Below are 17786 nucleotides of genomic sequence, written 5' to 3'. Positions count from 1 at the left end.
AACCATCCCATTAAAAAATGGGCTAAAGACTTAAAGAGAGTCTTCTCTGAAGAAGAAACAAAAATGGCCTATAGACACTGTTTACTTCTCTTAAAGTGATTTCTAACTTCACACTTGTGGAATGCCCTCTGTTATTTCTGTGAAGGATTCCAAACTATGCCTTGCTGCCTGAGACTGGCTGGCTTTCTTCCTTTCCCTTTTTATCTAGTCCTTTTCTTTTTGTCTGTGTTGTTCCAGTTATGTTGAGTTTGGACTTTATTCTCACCTGCTGAATCTTATAGGAAGCTTTGGTTGAGTTGTGAGTTTATAATACTAGCACAGAGGTAGCCCACTCAGTCCTACATTGGTCTTATTCAACTTCATCCACTGGTAAAATACCGAAACCCCTTACCATGTGAGGTATTGCTTCCATGTGAGGTATTGTGCTTGCTCGTGTGTGGTTGTATCTTTGTATTTCATCCTGCCCAGCTTCCAATACTATGAAGAATTTTAGGATTTGATGGCTTTAATCGGTCTGCTTCTGTGACTAAAGGGGGTAACATGTCAACTATTTTTTATTATAGATGTTATTCATGTGATTGGAGTGTGCTATTTAGTTATCTTTATTTTTTAATGAGGGTATCCAGGAAGAAATTCATGAAATAATTCATGAGAATTACGTAGAAATTCATGAAATAACGGTCTCAAAACAAATACCCATGTATCATTACACAGTAAGAAGAGAAAGCAATAGCATTCACACTTTAAGAGGATCATTTAAGCATATATTACATAAGAAGGATTTATATTTTTTACTGTATCTAAGAGAACATGTTGTTTGGACAGTTTCACCATGCATTCAATAAAGAATATTTATCAAACAACCATCTCATTAAAAGATGGGCCAAAGACTTAAAGAGAGACTTCTCTGAATAAGAAATAAGAATGGCCTATAGACGCATGAAACAATGCTCTGACATCTCTGGCCATAAAATAAATGCAAATCAAAACAACTTTGAGATTCCATCTCACTCCACTTAGAATGGCCATGATCAAGAAATCTAATAACAACAGATGCTGCTGGGGATGTGGCAAGGAGGAATCACTACTACACTGTTGGTGGGAGTGTAAATTCATTCAACCACTATAGAAAGCAGTATGGCAGTTTCTCCAAAGTCAAAACATAGAGCTCTCCAATGAGCCAGCAATTCCACTCCTTGACATCACTCAATTGCCCAGAAACAAGGACATACTAAAGCCATATGCACAATGATGTTCATTACAGCACTATTTACCATAGCAAAGATATGGAACCAACCCAGATGCCCCTCAGTAGATGATTGGAATTGTATGCTGCCATCAAAAAGAACAACATCACATCATTTCTAAGCAAATGGAAAGACTTGGCAAAAATCATATTAACTGAAGTAAGCCAGACCCAGAGGAACATAGGCTCAATGTTTTCCCTTGTTTGTAATAATTAATACAAACTTTGGATTTTCCCAGCAGAGGATTACAATTGCTCAGAACCTAGATACATAGGGCCATATAGGATGAGGCTAAATGAAAGGACCTCCAGGATATGGAAACAAGAGTTATATAATGAGTGAATGTTGTTGTTAATATGTTAGATTATTTCTCATCTCTTTTGTTGTCCCTTGGTTATTGTCATATTGTTGCAGTATCTTACCTTGTCATCTGATATATTGTATAAATGTCTATTTGTTTATTTGAAACAGGAAAGGGAAGGGGGAAAACAAAATGAGGGGAAAGGGTGGGGGGAGGGAAATGGGGACAAAAACATGAGAAGGGGTATCAATGTGTGAAGTAGTGCTCATTGTATCTGGCGAATATAACTGTAACCCCTCTATGTAATATTACAATAAATATATTTATCAAGAATATAAATATATATCTATATATATGTAGTCATGGGGCTTGAACTCTGGGCCTGGGTACTTTCCCTGAGCTCTTCAGCTCAAGGCTACACACCTACCCCTTGAGCCACAGTGTCACTACTGGTTTTCTAGTGGTTAATTGGAGATAAGAGTCACAGATAAGTACCTACTCTGGCTTTGATCCTTAAACCTCAGATCTCAGCCTCCTGAGGAGCAAAGGATTACAGGTTTGAGCAACAGTGCTCAGCTTCAAAATATATTTATTTTTCTTCCCTCCTCCTCCTCCTCCTCTTTCCTCCTGCTCTTTCTTCTGTCCTTGGGCTTGAACTCAGGGCCTGAGTGCTATTCCTGAGATTTTTCTGCTCCAAGCAAACACTGTGCCATTTGAAACAGAGCTCCATTTCTTACTTAGTTCTTGCTTTTTGGTGATTAACTGAAGATAATAGACTCATGGAGTTTTCTGTCTGGGCTGGTTTCTATCTGCAATCCTCAGATTTTAGGTTCCTGAATACCTAGGATTAGATACATGAGCCATGGATATGTAGGTGTTGTTGTTGTGGTTGTTATTCAGAAAGTGACATGAACTAATGAGGTAATAATTTCTAGAGAAGAGTAGGAGATAAAAAGGGAAGAAATGTGAGAATCTGCAGGAGAAAGGTGTGGTAGGTGTTCTTGTACTTTTAGATCATGGTAGATGTTGAAGAAGCTCAAATTTGAGGTCAGTGTAGATTATATAATAAGATTTTATGGTAAAAATAATATAAAAAAGTCAAAGAGACCGGGTATTCTTGATTTATGACTTTTAAACTGCCCTGTTTTTGCCTTGTAAAGTTTTCAGTTTTTACTCTAAAAGCTGAATTGTATAATATTTCCTATACTTAATGGAAGAAGAACATGAATGACTCCCAAGCTCACTCCTGATAATTTCATGCTAACTGTAATGTTAGAATGTATGTCAACTTATAATTAAGCTGGAAAATGTTAATTATAAGGCTAAATATACAAGAAATGGAAGTGAATGAAAAAGATAAACCTTAAGTTGAATATTCAGAGATAATTGAAAAGGAGGAGAGGAGGAAGAAGAAAGACGATGGCCATTAGGAGAGGAACGGTTTCATCCATACTTGGGCTGGCAGGCAGCAGGCATCCCTGAGGTCTATAGGGGTTACAGCCATAGGCTGTTAGATTGAGAAAGACTGGTATTTGCATTAAATTAGATTTCTCCCCAATGTTTTGTGTAAGGCAACCTTAACCTCCTTGTTCCTCAGGCTGTAGATGAGGGGGTTGAGCATGGGGATCACTGTGGTGTAGAACACAGAGGCCACGTTCTCCTGAGCCAGGGAACTGGCAGTGGAGGGCTTTAAGTACATGAATGCAGTGGAGCCATAGAACATCCCCACAGCTACAAAGTGGGAACTGCAGGTGCTGAAGGCTTTGGCCCTGCCTTCAGTGGAGCTGATGTGGAGGATGCTGGACAGGATGAAGGCATAGGAAACAAGAACTATTAAACCTGTTACTATAATGTTGAATCCAGCTAAAAAGAAGACAGCCATCTCCACATCATAGGTGCTAGAACAGGAGAGCTTCATGAGAGGGAGGATGTCACAGAAGTAGTGGCTGATGAAGACCTCACAGTAGTGCAGGTTTAACATGAGGCCAGTCTCTATTGTTGACCCAATGAGTCCCATGGTGTAAACCAGAGCCACCAACAGGCAGCAGAGAGTATGAGACATGATGATGTTGTAAAGCAAGGGGTGGCAGATGGCCACATAGCGGTCATAGGCCATTACTGTGAGCATGTAACACTCAGCAATGACAAAAACAAGGAAGAAGTAGAGCTGAGACATGCACCCCACATAGGAGATGACATTCCTGTTGCTTACAAAGTTGACCAACATTTTAGGGGTGATGACAGAGGAGTAGCAGAGATCCACAAAGGACAAGTTACTGAGGAAGAAGTACATAGGGGTGTGAAGCTGCCGGCTGAGGCCAATCAGGGTGATCATGCCCACGTTCCCCACCATGGTGATCACGTAGATCCCCAGGAAGAGGAGGAAGAGAGGGGCCTGGAGCTCTGGCCGGTGGGTTAATCCCCCCAGAATGAACTCAGCCGCTGCTGAGCGATTCTCTGTAGCCATTGTCTTTGGGCAGGAAGCCTGTGGTGCTGGGAGAGAGGAGAGGTAGTGAGAAGGTGCCCTTCCTCTGAGTCCTTGGGCCTCTGACCTCTCCTGAGACAGCCTGGCGGGCTGCAGGCCTGATGCCTCTTACTCTACTCCTGTTGCTTGCTGAGAGCAGGAGCCATGATGAGTGAAAGATTCTAAGGGTGAGAGGAAAGAGGGAAACCTTGGGTTGCTTACCCGTTTTCCAATGTCTTAGATACCTGGCTCTCAATGTATCTTCAGTGGCCCAGCAGCTTCACCTTCCTGTTGACCTTTCTGGGATGCCAGTTCTTTGTTGTTGTTGTTTTTGTCTTTCTTTTTTTTTAATTGTAAAGTATATAGGGGCTACATTTATATTTACCAAATACTAGGTGTATTACTTCTCACACTTTGATACCTCTTCTCATGTTTTTTCCCCATTTTCCTCCCTCCATCCCTCCTTTGTTTCCCCCTCTTCCCTCACCTATTTAAAATAAACAAATAAATGTATATACAATATGCCAGATAGCAAAGTCAGATACTATAACAATATGAGATTAACCAAAGGGAAACAAAAGAGAAGACAAATAATAAAAAACAGAGAAGACAAATTACATAGTCAACAAATAACATAGAACAACATTCACACAAGATAAAGCTCTTGCTTCCATATCCTGGAGAAGGGGATGCCAATTCTTAAGTCTAACCTCACAGGTACTGATTCAGGAACACTAGGATGGATGTAGAAACTTATTCATTTTTAATCTAAAGTTTGTTAACCTCATCTTTATAGATTTTTTTTGTAGTTGGCGATAGAATGTTCATTATAAATGTTATTCGTCTTTCATTGTTGCAATTCCTAATATATAATGTTTTGAAACATGAATATTGAAATTATCAATATGATATATTTACCAGGTGTGTCACTTAAGTCAATTTTTATATCTTGCAATATTAATTCCAAAGTGGTTGTTAAATGATGTAGGAAAATATATTTGACAATCTTTATATCAAGTTCTAACTTCATTTTTAAAATATGAGTTGTTAAGTATTAAGGATTTTTTTAGTTATTCACTGGATTTTTTTCTTAAGGTAGTTCTTTCCAATATTAGGTTTACATTTAGCTACTTCATTAATTTAGGTTTTATTCACCTACATGTGATTTAAATTTTTGTTGTCTTTCATTTGAACTATGACACTTAGCCTCATCCTCAGTAGATGATTGCTTCACTGATAATTCTGATTATTATTCTCAGATTGGAATTCCAAAGCATGATAATATTTCATTGCTAATGGCAAACAAATTTTAGGACCAGGAGTTTGGACTAGTGGTAGAGTGCTTGCCTAGCCTGAACAAAGTCCTGGGTTCGACTCCTCGGTACCACATACATAGAAAAAGCTGGAAGTGGTACTGTGGCTCAGGTAGTGGAGCTCTAGCCTTGAGAAAGCCCAAGAGCCATGCTCATGCCCTGAGTTCAAACAACAGGACTGGCAAACATTAACAACAACAACAACAAAAACAATCAAAACAAATTTTAGACATGAACATAGGAAGCATAGGACATTTTTGGTACATATGGCAACATATAGGTACTTCATTGTGGGGTGCATTTCTTTTGTGTTTTTGCTGATGGTCTAGGCTTGAACTCAGGTCCTGGGTGCTATCCCTGTTATGCTGTGCTAGCATTCATCTATGTGAGCCACAGTGGCACTTCCACCTTTTTGGTGATTAATTGGAAATAAGAGTTATGTGTACTTTCCCAATCCTTAGATCTTAATGTCCTTAATTGCTAACATTTGCTAGCATTGCCAGTGTCAGCCACTAACGTCCAGCAAGTAGAATGGATTTCTCAAATTAGTAAATAAGTTTCACAGAACGAATTATTCCTGATATAATTAGAAGCTTTTCTGTAATGGTTTATGTGCTTCATGTTCTTTAAAAGTCAATCTCAGTAACTTTTGAAAATACTCTATATAGAGAAAATGTTGACTTAAATCAAAATTTGGTTCATTTTTCCTTTGAGAAAATTTATGTGTCAGATACCAAATGACCTGCCTAAGGCCTACTGCTGACAGGTGACTTGGAAATATCCTTACTGTTCTCTCTCTCCTGTCAATAAGCATCTTCCCTTTCCTTCCATATGAAGTCTTCTAAATTGGAATACTTGTTTTCTAAGAAAGACGTAACTGTCAAATATGCTATATGTTTGACATCTTAATATTTGCCTACCATATGAAAAAAGAAAAATCTATATTATTTTACTATACAGTGTCAAAGACATTAAAATTATAAAATTTTAGGTTACCCAGAGTTTTCCAATTAGAAAAAGGGCAAATCTTTTTACTGTTTTTTAGGAATCCCTAGCACCAACCTGTTTTGGCTCTACTAAATTTACTTTTTTCTTGTTACCTATGCATGTGTTATTACTTTATTAGGACTAAGTAAAGACCATATTACTAATTTCATTGCATACATAAGTAGCATACAAGCATTATATTCCATTAGAAATGTAAATAAGCAGTAAGATTAACCCTTCCTACATTTTTCTCTATTTTTTGGCTAACACTGATAGTGTACATCTTTGTTGACTTTTTTCATCCTCTCTGGGTATTCATGTACAGCCATATTTATAGCCTTCTTTTAAATGCCATGTTAATAAAAATCTGTTTGTAATGCAATATTACAAAATAAATTAAGTTCACCTGATTCCTGCAATAATAGTATACTAATGGTATTCTTCTTAGGTAAGAGTTCTTAATATTCTGATGCATGAAATGTGAGGACATTAAATTAAATGAAATAAACCAGTCACAAAAAGAAAAGAGGATTCTCATTTAATATACATTAACTTGTATTGTATACTATTGATGCGAAGCACTTAACTTTGTATTAGCTAATGTTCATAATATACATGTAAATATTAATTATATTCATACATATACTTTGTCTATATGATAGCTTAAATATATTATTATTTTATCCAATCTCTACCCTAAAATTATTAAAATATAGGAAATGATATAAGTGCTTTACAAAGCAAAGTAGAGAAAATTTGCTATTCAGTGAGGTACCAATGGGAAGACTAATACGTAGTAGAAGCCTGGACAGAATGAGTTTAATTTTACATTCCCATAATCTTGTAACACATGCATATGGCAAGCACAAATTACATACTTACTATGAATACTATAGCTCTTGACTGTAGAATCTGCAGACCATCACAGGCTCAAGGTTCCTTCCCAGGGAACATAAGACCCAGAGCATAGCACTTGGAAATGAATATCCATATATGGTCATAAATTCTCCTTCTGTAAACAACAACATAAAGAAGAGGTTCTAAAGAGTCTTATTATTCATTTTTAAAGATATATAATAGAATACCTGTGCGGAAGAAAAAATGAACTTCTCTTGGAAATTTCAATGGATGGCTTGGTTTTCAGCCATCAGTAAATGCTAGAAGCATGTAGATTTGTATCTATTACCAGAACAGTTAGGAGAAATGAGTCAGTCACATTGAGAGTCACTGTTGTTTTTACATGTGTATGTATAGAACATCTCATGGGGGTATAATCCACTCTAGAGACCGTGGTTCTTTCTCAAGAAACAATTAGCATCATGAATCTATGAATCATGACTTTTCTCCCAGTTGTATTCATTTTCCTCTTATTTGTAATGTGAAAGTTGCGACATTTAGCATCAAAAACCCCATCCTATCACCATCATCATTATCAACATCCTCCTATTCCCCATCTCCATAACTGTCATAGTCATTACCAACATTATCATCATCACATTACTCTATTATGTTAGTTGCTCTTTATTTAACATTATTTATTCACTAGTTAATAATAGAATGATTAGAGGATTTTGAAAACAAAAGATTATCTAAACTGAACTGTATAGCTTTAGCAAAGGAAGACTGAATGTGATAGACACATGAGTCTACCCTCTTGCTGCTGTACCAGCAGATGACAGTGTGGAAAGGCATGGGAGAGTGGACCAATAAATACTCTTCATTCCTATGTGTTCATTCATTATGGAAATTTATTCACCCAGAAGTTTACCCTCTGCCCATTTATTTAGTGCTTTTTTAAACTAATGAATGTATTTTTATATAGATTTTTCTTTTTGGTTTAATTTTAGACATGAATTATTCAAAGCAAAGATTTTACCATTTTTTTCCTACAGGTATACAAAGTACTTCATTTGTTTTATCCCCATTACCTTGCCCACGTTTGTCCTATTTTTCGTTCTGTCCTCTGATTCCTTCCCTATTACCAATTACCTTTTATACTTTCTTTCCACACATGAGAGAAAATATTTGGTACTTATCTTTCTGAATCTGGCTTAGTTCACATAAAATGACTTCATTTCAGGTCTTGCGCCTAACAGGCAGATACTCTGCCACTTGGGCCATGCCCCAAACTCATTTTACTTTCATTATTTCTCTAGTGGTGTCTTGCTTTTATACACATGTCTAGCTAGGACAGCCATACTCTTATTTATGCTTTCTGCACATATACAATGAAGCTGAATCACCACACCCAAATCTTTATTGGTTAAGATGAGATCTTGTGAATTTTTTGTCCAATTGGACTAGAACATTGATCTTCCTGATCTCTGCCTTCTGAGGAGCTATGGTTACAGTGGTGAGCCACTATACTTGACTGATTTTGTTCTTACTGGAAGAATGATATTCTCTTGGTATATAGCTGCAGTTTATAAACTGTTCATCTTTAGTGAGAATCTAGACTGCTTTCATGCCTTAGTTACTATGAATAGTGTTACAGTCATGATTTTAAAGTGATTCTTTTTTTAGAGACAATTACAGATGCATATGCCTTTGTGATAAATAACACAATGAGATCTTATGTTTTATTTTATTTACTGTTTGACCAAATGTTACCATCTTGCAAAAGCAATTTTACAGTATCCCATGCAGGATATGGCACTGATACACTCACTTTTTTCTCAGGATTAAATTTTACCTTGTTTCTCACTTTTACACATGTTCATGTGTGTATGTTTGTGTATTTCGTTTGTGCTATTTTATTAATTAACTATGTTCTCTTACTATGTTGCCCAGTCTTGTCTGAGAGCTCATATGATCCTTGTACTTTAGTTTTCTAAGCACATGCTTGAGTATATTGGAAATATAGAATATTAAGACTACTAATAATATCCACTTGATGGCTGCTTTGTATATTCCAGATAGATCTTCTCGTGCATAGAGTATTCTGGTTTTTGCTTTTTCTTCTTTGTCATATGTTTTGATACACCACAAAAGTCCAGCTGAATAAAAGCAAATAGTTATGATTTCTCCCTTTTGATCATGACTAATTATCAATATTGAATTTGTCATCTCACTGCAACCAGTTGAAAAGGTGTACAAAATATGTGAAACAGATTTTTTATACAGTAGACAAGAAATATTGTTTAATTCTAAGATAGAAGAGAAACAAATAGGCCAGGCATTGTGTCCACACTGGTTTGGGATTTATAGATATTGTCTGCAGCAGGGTGCAAGGACAGGTATTGTTAGTAAAGCACAGCAGTTTTATTGAGCGAAGCACATGTGAATAATAAGGAGACGAACGTCATGGACCATGTAGGAAATCTTACAGAAAGCCACAAATCTTCCCCTATAAGTTATTCCACGATTTCACAGAGCTTTCTCTCAGTAACTTTGTTCTGATAACTGATTTTTGTTTTGTGTCATGTCTTGATTTTGTGCCTTTCTCATCAACCGCTTTTGTACCACTGGGATATCAATTCTGTTACAGTGTCACCTATATGGTTCACCTCGTTCTGTATTTAGTACTTGTTGAAAGTTTTCTAGTTGATAATTCTGTCTGCACTTATCTGTTTCAGACTATTCTGACATCACCATCTATATAAAACATCACTGTCATTAAGAGAGACATTTTTGAATGTTAATATCATCTAATATACTTCATTTTTTGCCTTGTTATGTGCTTTAATCAGCCCACTTATTCATTACAGCAAAGCCTTGAGAAGTGATTATTATCTTAATTTCATGATTAGGGAGTTGAAGTTTTGAGAGAGACTGAACATTTATTAAAGTAACATATTTAAATAGTAAGAGGTAAAGCTAGGATATGTCCTGAAGTTACCTTGAATTCAAACTTCACTTTACAAATACTTTGCCAAACCATAATTTATATTATTCACCAGTACAGAAAGAACGTAGTACCAATTACTTTACTGGAATAACTTGACTTTATAGGCAAATTTATGGTTATCACTTTATCGATACTGTACTGCACTGTAGCTTCTTTCCAATAATTAATTCCACCTAGATATATGGGAGAGGTTGAGGAGGTTTCTGCTTTGCAGAATGGAACAGAAGCTCAGCTTGAAGTTTGTATTTTTTTGAAGTTATTAAATGTTTATTTTAAATGTTTTGAAAACTACATATACCAGCATTCCAAATGGTGTTGTACTAACAAAGCAAAGCTGTGATCAAATCCCATCACTTAGATCTGGGTTTAGTAGTATTCAATCTACACATCAGTTAGAATATTCAGAGTACCTAGGGAAATTATATTTATCTAATACTGTCCACATTTTGACAGTGTCTAAAAAATGTTCACATAGGGTTTGTATCTAACAATGTGAAACCATATGTCCTTGATATTGAAGCTTGTATTTTAATTGACCAAAGATTAACCTACTAGAAGTGACTATTAAATAACTGTATATAATTTATCAGCTAAGTAGAAATCTGGGAACTAAAATTGCAATCCTCTAGAACACAAATTATATAATTTTATCTGAAACTAGAATTTAAAAACAAAAGATCAGCCAGGTGTGATGGCTCATGCCTATGATCCTAGCTACTCAGGAGGCTGAGATCTGAGGATCGCAGTTCAAAGCCAGCCCGGGCACTAAAGTCTGTGAGACTCTTGTCTCCAATTAACCACCAGAAAACATGAAGTAGCACTGTGGCTCAAGGGGTAGTATGGTGGCCTAGAGCTGGAGAGCTCAGGGAAAACTCCCAGGCTCAGAGTTCAAGTCCCAGGACCAAAAAAAAAGGTTCAAGATTAATTAAACATTAGATAGATTTCTAATCATGCAGCTACTTCATGAAATTGTCATGAGTGAGCTATATGAGAAACGTAAATGGATAGGTTTGTTTCTCTTCCATGAGGTTAAAATTAATTGAATTCATATGCTACATATTTTTTCCTATGCTTAATTCACCAACTACTATTTTCACTTGGTAATCATGGCAATTGGTCATCACATATTCTTTTTATTCCACTCTATTACTAATGCTAATTTCGATCAGACATTATACATCATATAATGATAAATAGGTTACAAAATGGCTAAGAGAGGAATAAAATGGTTGTTGCTTCAAAGAGGCCTCACTGATGGCTCAACATGATTTTGCATTTAGTTCTCTGATCCATCATGAATAAATCTTATATGGCCTGAAATTAGAGTTAGTGATCATTTTTGTTTTTTCCTCTTTCTCTTTCTTTTCAGATCCATTCATTGAATGTGCTACCTCTTTACCACATTGCAAATCAATTGATGCTCTGAGTTGGTTGATTTCTAGATACTGTGTTCCATTCACTTATTTACCTGGTCTACTTCACTACTCTTAATTCCTTTCCTTCATTTACAAACTAAGTATCTGTGACTGTAGTAGGCAATCTCATTTTTTTTTTTTGCCAGTCCTGGGCTTGAGCTTAGGGCCTGAGCACTGTCCTTGGACTTTCTCAAGGCTAGAGCTCTACCGCTTGAGCCTCAGCACCATTTCTGGCTTTTATCTATGTATGTGGTACTAAGGAATTGAACCCGGGTCTTCATGCATGCTAGGCAAGCACTTTAACCACTAGGCCAAACTCCCGGCCCCTAGGCAATCTCATTTAATGGGACTATCATCAAATATGCAGCTCATCATTGACTGAAATGTAATGTGATTCATGATTGCACTGTTTACCAATCTATAAGTGAGATCTATCCTTCTTCTACTTATATAAAATTTACAAATATTATTAAGTATATTTTTTAGTATAAAGGTCATATACAAATATTGTTAAATATATTCCTAGGTATTACATTTTTATGTTGGTATAAATGGTATTTAAAATTTTCATTTCATTAAGTTTCTGCTAATATATAGAAATGAAAATAATTTTATTAGTTAATCTATTTCATAGCTTTATTTATCTTTAAAGTATTCCATAGCTTTATTTATCTTTAAATGCTATCGTTTATTTATAGATTTACATATATTTTCTATGTACATTTAGGTTCTTTTGTGCTTTTCATTCTAGCTAAGCTGTAGGACATGTATGTTCATTGATGTGAGCTTGCTAAAGTAGAGAGTAGGTCTGTAACCTTAGGAGAATAGTTTTACTTCTTTGGAACTCCATAGTGTATTTTTTCTATAATAGGAGAGCAATATTAATTGTGTTAATTCATAAATTGCTGGCACTCTAAATATTAAGGAAAAACATACAGCAAGTCTATCCGTCCATATCCATAGAGTTTCTGATCCCAAATGTTTGAGTTAGCCCCAAATTTCTTCAAAATAATCCTTGCAATTGTGGGACTCTGCCGGATTTGAGAAACACTGGAGTAGAGAATATTTTGAGTCTCTTAAGGTTTAAAATCCAATGAACTTGTTAAAGAAAGGATTGTTTTAAGAGCCACATTAAGCAATTCTAGGGAGTAAACATTTCTTCCTCCTTAGGGAGGGTAATCTCTGAGGAAAGGGCCTTAAGAGAGTCCCAGTCTTCATGTTCAAGTCACTGAGATCTGTAATTCAGAACCACACTCTTTATTTGTGTTACCCACAGGTCAGGAGCAAGTATTGTCTCCTTTGGGGAAGCAGGAGGGTCCTTATCTGGAATGAACACCTGTAAGTCAAATTCTTCAGAGAAGAAAGAGAAGATAAATTAGAGATTGTGATGCTTGACTTTTAGTGGCGGAAGACTCTGAGTTCCAAGCGATCCTCCTTTATTCACCACATTTTTATGCTTTCAAGCTCTATTTAGACATTAGACAGTATACTATTAGGGATTTATATAAAGGAAGAAGGTAAGTGCCTCCCTGACCCTGGCTGTAGCTCTTGTAGCTTCGTGGCTGTTGGCTAGTTCCACGATCTCAGTTGTCTCATTTATCAAATGAGGTTGGTAATCTTGTCACATAGCTTTTAGAGCAGAGCCTCTCACAGTAGCACTAAATAAGTGTCAGCCTTAAAATGTTACTATTAAGTCTACTGCTGTTAAGAGATGTTGGAAAAACATGACTATCCCTTATTATCTGACAAGATGACCCAGTACCCTTGGTGACTTCTGTCCTTTTGTCAACATTCACTGCCAGAAAGAGATTTAGGTTTCAGCAACTGAAACAGAAGCAGGAGAGGAGAGGACATAGTAAAGACTGACACACGAACATATACACAGACATATTGACTAAAGTAGGGCATATACAGGGAGGATTCCAATGGTGTAACTCCTTTGAACAATTAACTTACAGTTTAACAAAATGAATATCAGGAAGCTGGGACATGGTTGGTAGGGAGGGGTGAGGTCAAGGGTGGTAAGAGTGGTCAAGGAAAAGGGGAGTGGCAGATGAATGGATAGAGGAAGATCAGGAAAATGTAGTCAAAATATTCAATGTACATATGTGAAAATGGAACTAGGTAAATTGAGGGGATAAGTAGGCTTGAAAGGGATGGAGGAGATCAATGAACTAGCATATTGAATTGAAACCGCTTTGTATTGTACTTAAAGATAATTGTTTTTAAAAGGATACTTAGCTTGTTTTTATAGCCCTCTGTGGAGAAGCACAAGCTTTCACCATAGAGGCAAAGTTTAGCCTGTTGTTTGCTCAGGAGGTTATCTTTACTTGGTAGTTTGCTACTATTCATAGCAAATAGTAAAAACAAACAAAAATATGAAAATAAAAAAATCCCCACCTTCTTGCCAAAGTTCAAATATTTCGGTGGATTTTTTTTTTCAAGAATAAGAGAGAGATATGGAAGAGTGATAGCGGTGTAATTCTTTCTTTCCAAGTAGTTCTCTTCTTTGTTTCCAGAGATCTCCATCTTCAGAGGAGAATGGAAATCAGGAATTCTTCCGTGACAGAGTTCATCCTTGCAGGCTTAACAGACCATCCAGGATTCCAACTCCCTCTCTTCTTCCTGTTTCTAGCTTTCTACACGATCACCATGACGGGGAACCTGGGCTTGATTACTCTGATAGCTCTCAACTCCCACCTGCACACACCCATGTATTTCTTCCTCTTCAATCTTTCCTTAATAGATTTCTGTTACTCTTCTACCTTCACTCCCAAAATGCTGATGAGTTTTGTCTCAAAGAATAACTACATCTCACATGCTGGGTGCCTGACTCAGCTATTTTTCTTCTGCTTCTTTGTCATCTCCGAGTCCTTCATCCTGTCAGCGATGGCATATGACCGGTATGTGGCCATCTGCAATCCCCTTCTGTATATGGTCACCATGTCTCCCCAGCTGTGTCTTCTCCTTTTGCTGGGGGTCTACGGAATGGGATTTGCTGGAGCCATGGCCCACACAGGAAGCATAATGAGTCTGACCTTCTGTGCTGACAACCTTGTAAATCATTTCATGTGTGACCTCCTTCCCCTCCTTGAGCTGTCCTGCAACAGCACCTATGTAAACGAGTGGGTGGTCTTCATTGTGGTGGCCATTGACATCGGAATGCCCATCATTACCATCTTTATTTCTTATGCCCTCATTCTCTTCAGTATTCTTCACATGCAATCCACAGAAGGCAGGTCCAAAGCCTTCAGCACCTGCAGTTCGCACATCATTGTGGTTTCCCTTTTTTTTGGTTCTGGAGCTTTTATGTATCTCAAACCTCCTTCAATTTTGCCTCTTGATCAAGGGAAAGTATCCTCTCTGTTTTATACCATTGTGGTACCTATGTTAAATCCATTAATCTATAGCTTCAGGAATAAAGATGTCCAAGTTGCCTTGAAGAAAACCTTGGCTAGAAGGATATTTTCTTAAGAAAGGAATTATATTTATACAAAGAGAAAATGTTTCATTCGTAAGTGATTATGTTTGTAATGAAGAATTAAAGTTTTAAGTGTTTTCCTGTCTTGAAGACAGAATTTTAAGACTCGATATTTGATTGAATGTTTAATGCAGGACTATTCTTTCTGACATTCACTCCACCTCAACTATTCCAAGATTTCTTAATTTTATGCACACTTTTATACAATTATAGATCATTTTTTAGTCAGTCATGGGGCTTGAACTCTGGGCCTAGGCTCTGTCCCTGAGCTCTTCAGCTAAAGGCTACCGCCCTACCCCTTGAGCCACAGGGGCACTTCTGATTTTCTAGTGGTTAATTGAAGATAAGAGTCTCACAGACTTGGCTGGGAGTTTGGCCTAGTGGTAGAGTGCCTGCCAAGCATGCACGAAGACCCAGGTTCGCTTCCTCGGTACCACATACATAGAAAAAGCCAGAAGTGGTGCGATAGCTAAGGGTAGAACACTAGCCTTGAGGAAAGTCCAAGGACAGTGCTCAGGCCCTGAACCCAAGCACAGGACTGGCAAAAAAAAAAAGAGTCTCACAGACTTTCATGCCCATGCCGGAACCACAATCCTCAGATCTCAGCCTCCTGAGTAGCTAAGATTACAGGTGTGAGTCATTGGCACCTGGTTAGATTATTTATTTTAAATGGACCTTTTACATCATTTAGTCTAGCTTCTCATTTAAGGGATATTAGAAATTTTGCCCACTACATTGTGACTTAGGGATACAATGTCATGACTAGAACTCAAATCTATGCCATTGAAGTCCAGGCTTTCTTTATTTCTATACTTCTTCCTTCATTACTGTCCTTGTGGATTTCTTCAAAAATATGACAAAACACAGAGATATGATTCTATTCACAATAATTTAATGTAATTTCTCAATAAGCAAGTTTGGAATAGTACATTTTTAAAGGTCAGCTGACATCTGCAGAATATTTTCAGCCTGTATTTCTGTAATAACAACAGGAATTGAGGAGTGCATTACAGGGAGGAAGTGGATGTTGAGGATAAAACTTTGATTTTCTATTGCTCTTCTTAAAAGGGTAAGAAAAAAGAAGCAATAATTACCTCCATTACATGGCTGTAGGAAGACAGGCAATGGAGATGAATATACCGTTCCAGGAAAGTGTGCTACAGAAGCATACAGCCAGGGAAGAGAATGAGAACTTAGTTACAATATGGACAACATCCTTTTTGATAGAGGTTGTAGATTTGCTGAGTTAGAATCAAAGGAACAGATAAATCTGTTTGTTTATATTTGTGTACTTGGGTATTGTAGAGAAACAAAGGGCGACAGAGAAAGTAAAAGGAAGTATAATGAGTGTTTGCCTGTTTTGTGGCACACATTCACTTAGGTGATGTGGTCAGAATCTTGGAGGTGAAGAAGGAAGTCCTTGAGAAGGTAAGTAACTTGCTTAAATCAGGACTCTTTGTTCTAGTAATTGTGGTGACACAAGGGGCAATATGCAGCCTTAGAACAAATATTTGGACAAACCACTAAATTTTCTTTCTTTAATTTAATAATTGTATTTTATTGGGGTGATATATAGAGGGGTTACAGTTACATTCATCAGGTAGTGGGTACATTACTTCTTGAACGTTGATACCCCTTCCCATATTTTTCTCCCAATTTCCCTCTCCCACCCCTCCCAATCATCTTGTTTTTCCCCTTCCCTGTTTCAAATAAACAAATAAACATATAATATACCAGGTACCCAAGTTAGATATAGTAACAACATGAGATAAACCATAAGGAAAAAAGAAAAGTATAGAAATAACATCACATAGTGCATTAAGAACAACGATCACAAGGATAAACCTCTTGATTCCATATCCTAGAGTTCATTTTGCTTAGTTTCAGCCTATATGACCATATGTACATAGCTTTTGAGCTGCTGTGATTCTCTGCTAGGAGATTCCTAGATGTGTACTAATTATTACAGATGAGGGAAACCATGGAGGTTATGTTTCTTTGGTTCTGGCTTACTTCAATCAATATGATTTTTTCTCAAGTTTTTCCATTTCCTTACAAACGAGGCAATGTCATTCTTCCATCGTGTTTAAATACCATATCTTCTTGATCCATTCATCTACAAAACCACTATGTTTTCTCTGCCTGGAAATTACTTTTCTATAAAATAAGAAAGTAAAACCTGCCAGGCGAGGTAGCTCACGCCTGTCTGTAATCCTAGCTACTCATAAGGCTGAGATCTGAGGATGAGGTTAAAAGCCAGGTGGGGCACTAAAGAACGAAAGCATGTGAGCCTCTAATCTCCAATTAATCACTAGAAAACCAAAAGTGGGACTGTGACTCCAGGGACAGGGTGATAGCCTTAAGCTAAAGAGCTCAGGGACAATGTCCAGGCCCGGGGGGTAGGGAGGTAGCCTTGACTTGAAGGTCTCAGGAACAGCGCCCTGGCCCAGAGTTCAAGCCCCATGATTGACAAAAAAATAAAATAAATAAAAAAATAAAGCCAGATATTATGAAGCTCAGTGAATGTATTTCAATCTAATTTTACTTACAGATAATTCCCTTGAACTATTCAATTTCCTTTACCTTTAGGTACTTCGCCATGGATTTTACTTCACCTTGAATTAGAAATTCAGGGTGACTCCAAGGTGAAGTGTCTTGAATCTAATTTTACCTGGAAGTTAATTATTATATTATTTTACAAGAATTATTCTTTTTACTTGGATCTCAAGAA

General features: G+C 36.9%; 2 protein-coding genes and 1 long non-coding RNA gene across 5 annotated transcripts in view; 2 read left to right on the top strand and 1 right to left on the bottom strand.

The window, feature by feature from the left end:
- Window positions 1-17786, top strand: part of LOC150045645 (uncharacterized) — a 213704-nt gene that overhangs the window by 58291 nt on the left and 137627 nt on the right. The window lies entirely within an intron of this gene.
- On the bottom strand, window positions 3086-4018 carry LOC150045660 (olfactory receptor 8A1). Its single transcript, XM_090319623.1, has one exon. The coding sequence runs from the start codon at window positions 4013-4015 to the stop codon at window positions 3086-3088; it is 930 nt and encodes a 309-aa protein (XP_090175749.1). The 5' UTR covers window positions 4016-4018.
- On the top strand, window positions 9092-15048 carry LOC150045659 (olfactory receptor 8B12). 2 transcript variants are annotated; one of them, XM_090319620.1, is made up of 2 exons: window positions 9092-9106; window positions 14110-15048. In XM_090319620.1, exons 1-2 carry the CDS (start codon window positions 9092-9094, stop codon window positions 15046-15048), a joined length of 954 nt encoding a protein of 317 aa, XP_090175746.1. The 2 variants fall into 2 exon arrangements, with proteins under 2 accessions (XP_090175746.1, XP_090175748.1); XM_090319622.1 differs by lacking the exon at window positions 9092-9106 and having other exon boundaries at window positions 14092-15048.

Source organism: Megascapheus bottae, chromosome 27 (assembly GCF_031878675.1).
Source record: "Megascapheus bottae isolate mThoBot1 chromosome 27, mThoBot2.hap1, whole genome shotgun sequence".
Taxonomy (NCBI): Eukaryota; Metazoa; Chordata; class Mammalia; order Rodentia; family Geomyidae; genus Megascapheus; species Megascapheus bottae.
The sequence above is the reverse complement of the archived record's forward strand: the minus strand, read 5'-3'. Positions and strand labels throughout refer to the sequence as shown.

What these genes read in the sequence shown, in the direction of transcription:
- LOC150045660 (XM_090319623.1), bottom strand. Translation starts at nt 4,015, where the DNA reads ATGGCTACAGAGAATCGCTCAGCAGCGGCTGAGTTCATTCTGGGGGGA.